Consider the following 12,429-nt stretch of genomic DNA (forward strand, 5'->3'; position numbering starts at 1 on the left):
ACAAGGTCACCTGCAGTCTGATGGTTTGCAAAGTAGCTTGTTGTAGATTTTCACTTCATGCAATTGCTAAAGTGCAAGAGCGGAAGTGCCACTTAATTAATGAAACCCACTTTATTGGAAGAACCTCAACATGCACCACCCTAGCATGTGCCCCCTAAAATGTGACTCCCCCATAAAGGTGATCTAGATTTATATTGTGGTGGGTGGGTGTAGAGTTCACCAGTTTTTCAATTGGGAGTTAATATCAGGCACACAGCTATTACAGCAAACTTTTCACACCACAATCAAACTGCAAGAGGGCCAAGAGGGCAGGGTTGTAAAGATTAAGATCAGTCATAATTTAGATAGGAAACTTAAAGATAAAATAAACAACACAATAATGTGAACAGGGATAGAATTGGATGTGAAGCAGAAGTACCACAAATGCAGGTTTACCAGAAAGACATTGAGAGTTGTCAGTATGTATTCCATTTAAGGTGGATGTGAAGCAGCAGTAACATAAATGCAGGATTACCTGTGAAGAGAGAGAAGAGATGTCCAGATGAGCAAGAGTGGAAGTGTCACTTAATGAACAAACCCACTTTATTGGAAGAACCTCAACATACACCACCCTAGCATGTGCCCCCCCCCCCCCCCCGTACTATACTGTACTGTACATATATATATATATACACACACAGTACATACACATTGTAAGGGTTGCAGGCTCAAATCACGGTAACAGTGGTAAAACATGCGCGAGGCAGGGACACCAAGGAATGGTCCATGTAGATTTGTCCTGTGTTTTTTTCAGCAAGGCAGCAAACAAACACATCCAGTCCAGGAGGGCTTTGTATAGTCCATAACATAACAGATAAAAAAATCTACTTGTCTGTGACACTAACAAAACATACAGTATGTCAGTTTCTGATTAACAGGGTACCCAGTAATAGGTTCCCCAAAACAAACAGGAGGCATATGTACCTTTTTAGTGTTTTATCTGCAGTCAGCCTTTTTCACCCAACAGGAGGCTCCTGCAGCAGAGGAGAGAGAGAAAGCACCTCTAGCACAACCCATTCCAAATATAAAATGGCCTGTGGGCAGTTGAATTATTTGTGCGGCGTGGATAACAGGTAAAACATAGACCTAGGACATAGGACTTAAGGCTTTATCACACCCAAAGCTCTACAAAGCTTTCAGGCTCCAGGAACCAGACCAGAACTTAAGATGTGAGGAAACAACAAGGTTTGCTTCTTTCATAGCATAGAGAAACACTGGGGCCCTCACCATGTGATGGTGAAAAGCTAGATGACATGTACACAACATCCACGATCCTGCCAACCAGTTTTGGTATATTTTTCTTTTCTTTTACCAGTGCAATCTGCCTTGCCCATTCAACTTTTACACATTTTACTTATTTATCAATTAAGTGAAATTTGTTAAAGTAATCCTGCGCTGTGTTCTACCCCATTCAACTTATCATCAAGTTCTACAGGTTGAATAGGGTAAACTTCATCCTCGCGAGCCCTTCTTGCATATAGATTTCACAGATTACTTGTCTTGGACGATTTTAAACCATATGTAATTTCAAACGTTGTTTTCAATAGTTTTAAATCTGCAGCTTTCATTAAAAATAATATCTGACAATCCTGCCGTGAAGGTCCTTTTTCAGACACTTTCTTTTATTGCAACTGTCGCCCAATTGTGCTATTGCATTGTCACCCTGTCGCAAACTCCCTTGATGGAGACTACCAGTGGCCATGCAGACACACATTATGCGGGCTTGATCTGCTAGCCAGATCAAGAAGCCAGTCAAGGGCAATGATGTGCAAGCAGACACAGGAGCAAGAGCATATAGAAAGGAAAGGGCTAAAAGAGGCTGGAGGAGAGCAGCAATGCGGTGTTACAAAAAAATAGTGATAAAAAGTAAAAACAGTATTTTATGAAAAAATCATGCAACAATTGTTTGTATTATAAAGTGCTTTAGCAAACTAGATGTCATGAATTTAGGGTTTTAGATCTTTTAGGCATTTCACAGATTTCACAGATTATTGTTTTGCCAGTAAGATTTTTGTCATTCTTTGGAAGCAATTACATGGACACTACCCTACAAATACAGGTTTTATGTTAATGATTTCCAAAGTGTGCACAACTAGCAAAAAGTTTATGTTCTTTCAATAATCTTTCTAACATTTTATAATATTATTTATGTTGGGCCTTTACTGTTATAACACCTTGTGAGATGGTTGCTTCAATTTCCTATTAACTTTTGTGCAGATTTCTTCGAGATACATTCCTGTAAATGATAATAAATTCATGTGGTAATAGATTTCTTGATGGCATCTTAGAATCCTATACAAAGGTTTCCAAGAAGTTAAAGTGATGGCATGCTCTGGCTCCTTCACTAGATTGATTTTGAAGCATGCATTCATTGATCTGTGGCTCAGCTTTTATCAGCACATAGAATACCATGATGTTATTTTGATAAATCAGATGCTAGAGGTCATGTGCGCAGGGTAATAGATTTGATATAGTCAGTCTGAAGTCAACTAATTTTACTGAGAATAATAATATTATTACCAATTATTAAATATATGCTCAGAATGGTCGCTAATGCTGTATACGCCACTGATTCTTATCTTCCTTCCCACCTCTATAGAATGATGATGTATTTTACTTGCTTTATTGCAAACTGATAAAAAAGGAAATCTTTAATTGGTTGTCTGTATTAGCAATTATAGTATTAGTGAAATTATAGTGTATTTCCAGTTAACACATATTCTTTCCTGTGCTGTGTCCTTGTGCACCCCACTGATCCTGGGTGCACACTGTTATTAAGTGCTTGACTAAACCCTGGCCCTAGATCTAAACCTTACCACTCCACTATTCTATGATAATGACTATTCTATTCAATTCTTTTTGCACTTTTTTCTTTTTCATGGCATCCAGTTTGCAGTTTCCACTCAATTATTGTAAAACTATTTTTCTGTTCCTTTTGAAGTTAAGGTAACCCGATTACAGTTTAAATAAACTTAATGGCCTTACAGCAGCCGATATAAGGTGCTTGAACATACCTGTTTGGGATTCACAGACTTTCTTTTGAGCATTCTGGGATCCCTGGAACTCATGCATGCTGTGTATAAATATTTAGGCTTCTACATACTAGTGTTTTTTTAAGTTAAAAAAACGCTGGTAATAGCATTTTTAGTAACGTTTTAGTAGAGTTTAAAAGAGTTTAGGAGCATTAGCGTTTTATTAGCATTTTTATAGTACAAGTATAGGGAAAAAAAGCTATAAAAAAGCTGTTAGGAGTGTTTTACTAGTATTTAGGAGCATTTAGTAGCGTATAAGAGCATTTAGTAATTTTTTCTGGAGTTCAAAAAACTCTACAAAAATATTTTTTTTCTGCTACTAGATGCTAAAGCTCAGAAAATGCTAATAGCCTAAAGTCATGTGCATGGACACATAGGATAACACTATTTAGCTTCCAGGAGCAGAAAAAAAGATGCTGGTAACAGCTTCTAGGAGCTCCATGCTAGTGTGCATGGAGCCTAACTGTTCAACTCTCTATACTGCAATTTTATTTGAACAAATTGTTTTCGTTGTCATTGCCACATAATATTTAAAATCAAGCACTTTGTAAATCTGTCTGTTACTTAAGGAAATGTTGATAAAAAAAGAAAAAATGTTTAAAAATGTTAACTTTGCATCATAATATAGCTGATTCGTTCCTTTTCTGTTTGCTTTCTATAGGAGACAGATCTTATGACATTTAATATCTCCATCCATCGTTCATGGTGGAGAGAACATGGACCTGGTTGCATAAGAAGGGTAGTGCCTCCCCCAGCCAATACAGATCTTGGAGATCACTCGTTTATCTCGGTGACAGGATGCATCATTGAATTTCAGTACATAGAGGTCATCCACAGTGCTTTTCAAATACTTCTGTCTGTAAGTCACTTTCCTTTAAACTCTCAAATGATTTTGTAATTATATTGGTTAATTGTTGAAGCACTTCATGCCAAAAGTTGATCTGCTATGCCTTTTTCCTTTTATTTAAACTAATATAATACTGATCAGAGATATTATAGGCAGAAAACATAGTCACATACTTTTCTTTCTTTTCTTTGCCACTGAAAAGATATCATTTAGGGCACTGGTTAACAACTGCAGTCTGAGTTACATGTTTTATATTTATTAGATTGTGTAATTTTATTCTCTTCAAAGTCAATGTAAAAGAAGCGAAAAGACTTATACCTAAAGTCACCTCTTGCATTAGTTATAGTTTTTGCTGATGTATGACAGCCATGTACACTATCTTTTAGGGTTGTAACAGATGAAATTATCATTTCTCAGCCGCATTGTTTGAGTTTTGACGTTGTTGCCGCGCAAAAGTGCAAAAAATATTAGCTGTGATTTATAACCATGCATATCTTCCTGTTCCAGTGTGTATCCATCATTTCCATACTCATGTATGTCAAACCTGTGCTGTTATGTATTCTGAATACAGCTAGTTTTTTTTCCCAGAGCTGTTTTCTAGCACCATTGTCATTTGTTATGGGTCAAGTAAGTAGGAAAATAGTCTGGCATCCCGTTGATCCCTGTTCCCCTTCTCCAAAAATCTCAGCGGTCATGACCAAGCAGCATCGGATCTATGTATAATGCTGGCAGTACCTAGCATAAATCATCTTACACTTAAATAATTCAGTATTCACATGCTTCAAACATGGTTAGGACAATAGTTGTCTTGTTACTAGACTACTACAGGTGCTGCCTGTCTATGGCTATGAACATCAGTTCTGGTGCATCTAAGTCACCTTTTCCAAATAACACTTTCATTAAAGTGAGAATTTAACCTGTGTAGCTAATTAGGTGCTTGTTCTGCCATGTTTCTAGCTTTGTATCCAAGATGTGTTTTCCTCTGGAAACTAACTGATGTAGGTCAGCTGGAGGGAGCAAGAAATTTGTTTTCAGTATTAAAATTCATGTGGTCATAGGGTTCTCTGGACTGTAATGAATAAAATGGTGTCCACGTTGACAATCTCTTGATCTCCAATGACTGATAAAGTATTGATATATTTAATGTGTTAGCAATTGTTTGTTACCATTAATCAGAAAATATATTTGACTTATTAGTTTCTGTTCACAGAACATTTTTTCCTGTTTATTGTTATCTATGAAACAATTCTGTTAGTACGTAGTACCTGAAACTCTTGAAAGTCTCCACAGCATGTCAAAATTATCATTAATATTTAATAGTGTATGTCAGCAGCACCTGTTTGTAGCATTTAATATTTGTACTACTAAATACACAAATCAATTTTCAAGGTTGCTCCTCTGTAGAGTCTAGCCTGTGGCAATGGCTGTGCGTTGAAATGATCTCATCATAAAGTTTGAGATTGCACACACATAAGGCTTTGCTCAAATCTTTCTCCCAAGGCCACAGCCAATGTTCTTTTCAATTCATATGATATGTCATGACCATATCATTCACCGTACCATTCTCTGTGCTATTTTTATAAGACAAGAACCAATATGCTTCTGTAAGTAATGTGAAATACAGCAGAACTCTTGGTTTACACCTTTCAGGAAACTATTGCACATTTGAAAAGTTGAAAAAATGCAGGAAAAGGTTCAGAATGAATTCACATCTATCAAACTGTTTATAAATGAAGAAAACAAAGTGTAGTTGTAGTGTTCTGACACCATGTAATGTGTCAGCATGTGCATACCATTTATTGCGCAACATATGCTTTCAGAATTGTCACGACATTTGGAGATGTAGATTATGGTTAACTAGGACAGAGAAAAGAATGGAATTAAAGTTTGTGGATAACGGCTTCACCAAAGACTCAAAAAACTAACTGTGCACAAATTGCTGGCACAGGGGAAAGAAGATAGAAGGTATTATTGAGCCTCAACAGCCACACGTGTAACAGATTATACTGACAAAAAACAGGCTCAACCCCAACCCTTCTTAAATAATTACAAAGTACTATAGTGTACTATAATATGACAATTATAGTAAGCCTTTCCCAGAGAATGAAATGGCTTTTGAATTGGACAGGATATCAGGATACATCACTATACTCTGGTACCTTGGTTCTTGCTAGGTTCCCCAGTTCTACAACTGTAGTTTCTCCAAAATCTGCACTGCCAACTATTTTCACAGAAGTTATTTTCTTTTGGTCAGCATCCATCCATCTACTGCTGGGATATGTGTTATATGATCTTCTCCTCTGACTGAAGGCAGACTTCTTGAATCTATACATACCTGCCTGTGTCCAAGGAGAGAGAAGATACAGGATCCATGAGAAATGGTTGACCCTGCAAACTTGGCAAGAAAATGAAAGGCCTGTTTATTAGGTAGCACCTTCCATATTTAAAAAAAATGCTAATGAGAAGATGCTTATGCACAGTTTGTTGTCACGCAAGGTCTGCTTTAATAGGTGTGGCAGTATAGTATATACTGCCACACCCCATAGCCCATATAATTTACAGCTCCATTCTATAGTTTTGGCTGGAACTGGGCTTTGAAGAGGAATTCCATTTTTTTAATGGCCACTCAGCACGGGTACAAACATTCTCTGATTGGATGAGGTAGAGAAGTAGGGTGGCAATGTCACACTCTCCTCCTTATCCAATCAGAAAAGGCTTCCTATTAATTTAGACCACAGGTGTCAAACTGTTGTGAAACTACAAGTCCCATGAGGCATTGCAAGATTGATAGTTACAAGCATGACTCCCAAAGGTAGAGGCATGATGGGACTTATTTATTTATTTATTTTCACAACAGCTGGTGGGCCACCAGTTTGACACCCCTGATTTAGACAATGCAAAGCATTTTACGAATGGCGCCTATGTAGAGCGGCCAATCTCCTGTGTTCAGAATGCATCAAGCACTAGAAATGGAAGCAAGTAGAGATCACTGGAATAGTGGTGTCTCCTTCAGTGATTTCCTACTTCAAGTGGCATCAGTCAAGTATACAGTATATACTGTACATTGTTGGTCAAAGCTGGACCTATGTAACTATATATAAGAAAAAAACATTCCTGGGATTCAGCTTTAAGTGAAAGGAACTGTCTAAACTCTGTATTTAGTTTTTGCCTTTGAGTTCTGACTGCCAATGTAGAGGGCTGTGACTGGTGTAAACCTACATGCTGTACACTGGTAATGTCGCTTGCAGACAGAGGACTGTGAAACAAAACTAAACAGAGCAGATGTACTGATTGGTAATTCAGTTCATAGACTGGCTATCTTAATCTATGAATGCAAGCAGTATAGAAGGTGCTTTCCATGAGATAAACGATACATTGTAATCAAGCAAATAGTGATGCAGCATGCAGCAACTGTTTATTTTATAAATGTCTATTTTCACAAGAGAAATGGAATATTTGCAAATGTGTTTACGTATAATGGGGTTGATTTACTAAAGGCAAATAGGCTGACAAATTTGCAAGAGAATTTTCACTTAGTTAGTGAATGAGGTGAAGCTCTACTCACTTCTGTCGCCCCATAGTATGCAAGCAAACATGATTTTTTTCTTCCTTAACCATAATCGGGTATTCTTTGCAAAGTGATTTTCACCACATTCACTAACCTAACTTAAAATTCCCTTCCAAAGTGAACAGTCTATTTTCCTTTAGTAAATCAGCCCGATTGCATTCCTATGTCAAAAAGCAATACTTGTTCTTGTTTCTTATTACTTATTACATAATTACTAGGCATAATTGAATGCTATTCCTGGTGGAATACTGAAACTGTCTTCATTGAATATCAGAAAAAAAAAATACATAAAAATTCAAGAAGACAAAAAATGGAAATGCCATAATTGGCCAATCCCTGTGGAAGCTGGAAAGCACTCTACTCAATCTCTGCTTTTGGATCCTGTGCCAATCAGCTAACCTACTGCTTAGTGGACACAGAAGGTTGTTTGCTTGGCATGGGTGCCATTTAGCAAAAACTGCATTTTCTCAACAAACGCAAAGCATTCTCTGATTGGAGGTGTTGAGGCAGGGCATGGACATCCTAATCTCCACCTCATCCAATCAGAAAATGCTTTGCAATCATCAAGCAAATGCCAAGTGTTCTTTGAATGGTGTCTGTGCTGAACAACCAACCCTCTGTGCTGAACAAGCAACCCGCTGTGCTCCATAAGGAGTAAGGCACAGGACGTGAAAGCTAGCAGCATTCATTGTACAAGTAGTAGTGGTGAATACAGTGATTTCCAGTTTCCAAGTATAGCACAGGCATACTTATGTTGGTCCAAACTGGAGCATTGTAACAATGCAAAAAAAAATCTAAATTTTCAATTGTTAACCTTTTGATATGAAAAAATTGTCACCATTAGTTCACTATGTCTAATATGGTAAGCTTTTCATGAAAAATAGTCAACAAACATCAACTGATGCTTTGTGTTGTAACCTCAAAGACACCCAAAGCTCACTTGGCAGGGCATGGCTGAACATTCCTTGCAGTGTACTAAAGATAAGTCCAAAGTAAACCAGAAACACAGGACTAATCCTGTGGCTCAGGGGGGGTGGGCCAGAAATCCAGTTTCTGTACTGAAGTTAAAATTGGCCTCAGGCTCCCCAGTCCTGTCTCAGGTGGGTAAAAAAAGTCCTGTGTTGGCTCCAAGTCAAGTCTCCACTGGCTAAATGGAGAGGAAGGGGAACAAAGGAAACGTAATAATGTTGAGCCGATGGAGTTGGCATTTAAGTGAATATGTAGTTCTTGTCTTGCATGAGCAAAAAGTTGTGCGCAAAAAGAGTTTTTGACTTCAAAAGACCCAAGCCAAGAACTGCTGGCCCAGTATTTTGGTACTGAAAAGTAATGTGAAGGTCTGAATTTTTGAAGTAGGGTAGAGAACTTTAGTAAAATTATACTGCTGTCTTTTTTTCTACCTAAGCAATAAAAACACTAAGCATATTGCCAACCAAGTGAGGAAAACTGTTTGCAAACGCACTCTGGTAAACACAAAATCCAAGAAAACCCATTCTTATTCAGAGCCCTGTAGCACTTTGTGTTCTTTGAATATTTTACCAAGAAGCCTGTTTAGCCCTGAGAACACCAGGGCACAGGTGAGTCTTTACTTTGGGCTATTATTTGACTTCAATCAGCCTCTTTTTAATATACACTGACATTCTCAGTCAACAATCTATAATTGGTACACATTTGCTCCCTTTTTTGCCATTTGACATGTTTTCACTTTAATAACACACACTGGTGCTCAGAGAGAATTATAAATAGCCTTCCAAGCACTATTTTAAAATCACAATGGAGATTAGTGATACTCTAAGGCTTAGTATACACTGGCAGCTGGAGGCATTAAAAATAGGCAGTTGAACTGAATTTTTACCATCCTCCATAAACTGCAAAGGTAGCTGGACAGGGGTGCACAAATGGAGCTGCCTATATGTTTTACGGCACAGCAAAAATGATTCCTTCTGTTGTGTTTGGCGGGCAGTACTGCCACCGAACATTGCAGGAATTCAGCTTTAAAATCATTCTGGCATAACATTCTAAACTACACTGTACATATGTTTATTATTTCTTATAGTAAATGGATCTAGCAGTACTGCTTGCTCAAAGCAGTTGTATCTTACAGTGTACACCTAACCTCCTGTCCTCTGATGTTTGGCCACATCTTTTCTTTGAGAGCTGCTATTGCCATAGTCAATGTTTTCTCTGCCATTAGACATAGTTACATACTGTAGTGAGATTAAAAAAGGCACATGTCCATCAAATTCAACTACAAGACACAAATAAATACATAGTCCTGAATCCTTAGAGCCCCTAACTCACAGTTTGTCAATCCAGAGGAGGAAAAAAAACCCTTATGAAGGGCAGTCTAATGTGGGAAGAAAAACTTTCCTGATCTTCTAAGATCTTCTAACTGGCGGCCATCCAGCTGTTGCAAAACTACAAGTCCCATCATGCTTCTGCCTTTGGGAGTCATGCTTGTAACTGTCAATCTTACAATGCCTCATGGTAATTTGGCAACAGCTGGAGGGCTGCCAGTTTGACACCTGTGTTCTAAGACAGGGCTTGAAAAAGCCGCTCGCCAAATGCGAGGAGAAATTCCTCTGTTGCGAGCGGTGAGCACAGATGCAGCTTGGAGCTACTGCACCTGCACTCCAAGCCTCATTGTGAAGCCGAGTTCCGGTTTACAACTTCCGGGTCCAGCTTCTGCGGCACCACCGCCGAGGGAACAAGTGCAGGAGAAGTCTGCTCTCCTCCTCTGAGAGGAGACACCCTCTCCACCGCCACGGGGGACTCGGGGGACAGTAAGTACTGTGTACAACATGTCCTATCACTATAATGGAGTACAGGGGAGCTGGGATATACATTACTCAGTAATGTATATCCCAGCTCCCCTGTACTCCATTATAGTGATATGACATGTATACAGTAATGTATATGCCAGCTCCCCTGTACTCCATTATAGTGATATGACATGTATACAGTAATGTATATGCCAGCTCCCCTGTACTCCATTATAGTGATATGACATGTATACAGTAATGTATATCCCAGCTCCCCTGTACTCCATTATAGTGATATGACATGTATACAGTAATGTATATGCCAGCTCCCCTGTACTCCATTATAGTGATATGACATGTATACAGTAATGTATATCCCAGCTCCCCTGTACTCCATTATAGTGATATGACATGTATACAGTAATGTATATGCCAGCTCCCCTGTACTCCATTATAGTGATATGACATGTATACAGTAATGTATATCCCAGCTCCCCTGTACTCCATTATAGTGATATGACATATATACAGTAATGATTACTGTATACATGTCATATCACTATAATGGAGTACAGGGGAGCTGGGATATACATTACTGTGTACAGTTTTATATTTCGGACTATTTATTCTAAAGAAAAATGTAATTTCATAAGCTTTAAGGGGGCGTGGTTGGGAGGCGGGCCGGGGGTGGGGCTGGGGGTGCGCCTGGGCAAGGTTGGGTGGAGCAACTGGTGGCGAGTAAGTTTTGTGACCGGCTAGTAGGTCTGGACTCGAAATGTTAACCCCTGTTCTAAGAGAATGAACTACTCCATGGATCAACAAGCTGAAGTATTATTTATATCAATATAAGTATCTAAATATATTTTATGCTTGAAAAAATATAGTTAGCATTTTTCCAAGAAATCTACAGAGCTGGCTAGAGCTAACAACTATGGAAGTCTTTTTCACATTTTCATAGATCTTACTGTAAATAGGCCTTTCAGTATGAAGAGGTTATACCTCTTTTCCTCCATTTGCTAACTTGTAATTTGCAGTGACATTATAGAGTACAACTTTGTGCCAAGTTTACTATATGAACAATATAGCATTCAAGCTTATTGTTTTGGACTCTTTTTGTCTTAAGAACCAACCCAGCTGAAGTGACAAGAGATAAAGTTCTTTTTGCTCAACAGAGGTCCTTCTTTAAAAAAGCAGAACTTATATCCCTCTACTCTTCATGAGGAGTGGGACATGAAGAGGTCGATTGACCCATCAACCTTATCAGATACCACCCCTCATGAAGAAGTAGAGGGATGTAAATTCTTGTGGAAGCATTAAGCATGAAAATGTTTCTGGCTATAGTTCAGTCCAACTTTGTGTCTGCAAATAAAAGTATTTAATGCAGTCTTGATAAAGCTGCAGACATAAAAATGCTGACCAGTCAGGGATGCTTTCTAGAGCACCTAATTATAGTAATTCTGATTCCTCTCTAGCTCTCCTGCAGGTTCTCTCTCCACCTGTCCTGTAATCTATCACTGCAAGATCAGCAGCAACATGTTTTTAAGCAATCTGTAGAGAAAAGTCCAAAGGATCATGGGGTGCATCCTTGCTAAAATGCTGTTTGATCTTACTTCACTACTGTTCGTTATCCCAATCACTGTCCAAGGAGCTTCTTCCTCTCTGCAGGTACCAGACACAGTCAGGGATTTCATTAAGGCGAGTTGTATATACTAAGGAGAGCTGAGGTCTTATTAAAGGTCTAGTGGACCAAAATTATAATTTGGTATATTTAAAGACTTATTAACACTGTGTTCACAAGTTCGTTCTTCATTTACCTTGCCTTGCTTGCTGAAATCCAGTTACATTAATTTGTTATCTGTAAAACAAAATTTTCAAACTTTAAAACTATTGATCATGAATTTATATCTCCACTCCAAACTTAAAAAAATGCAGCTGTGGAAGGACATCAACATGTTGAACAAGCAATGAGTATCATTTGTATTACTCTCAAGCAGAAAAGTTTACAACATGCAGTTTACAATCCCAACTGACTATCATTTGTATTATTATTTTATTATGTTTGGCATGAAATTATATGCTGCAGTCATGCCTCCACTGCTGCAGTATTTCAATAGGGGGGCCTGTATACAGTTTAAACTTGCTGTTGGCAGAGGTGTATTGCAAGAATACTGTATGAATGTATAT

General features: G+C 38.3%; 1 protein-coding gene across 1 annotated transcript in view; it reads left to right on the plus strand.

Annotated features, from left to right (window-relative positions):
* NKAIN3 (sodium/potassium transporting ATPase interacting 3) overlaps positions 1-12,429 on the plus strand; it is a 733,696-nt gene that overhangs the window by 495,503 nt on the left and 225,764 nt on the right. The window contains exon 4 of the mRNA XM_089685299.1: positions 3,733-3,930. Within this exon, the coding sequence (XP_089541425.1) occupies positions 3,733-3,930 (198 nt within the window). The remainder of the gene's footprint in view (positions 1-3,732; positions 3,931-12,429) is intronic.

The sequence above is a fragment of the Staurois parvus genome, unplaced genomic scaffold, assembly GCF_062004578.1.
Source record: "Staurois parvus isolate SC_StPar_1 unplaced genomic scaffold, SC_StPar_1.0 ptg000371l, whole genome shotgun sequence".
Classification (NCBI taxonomy): domain Eukaryota; kingdom Metazoa; phylum Chordata; class Amphibia; order Anura; family Ranidae; genus Staurois; species Staurois parvus.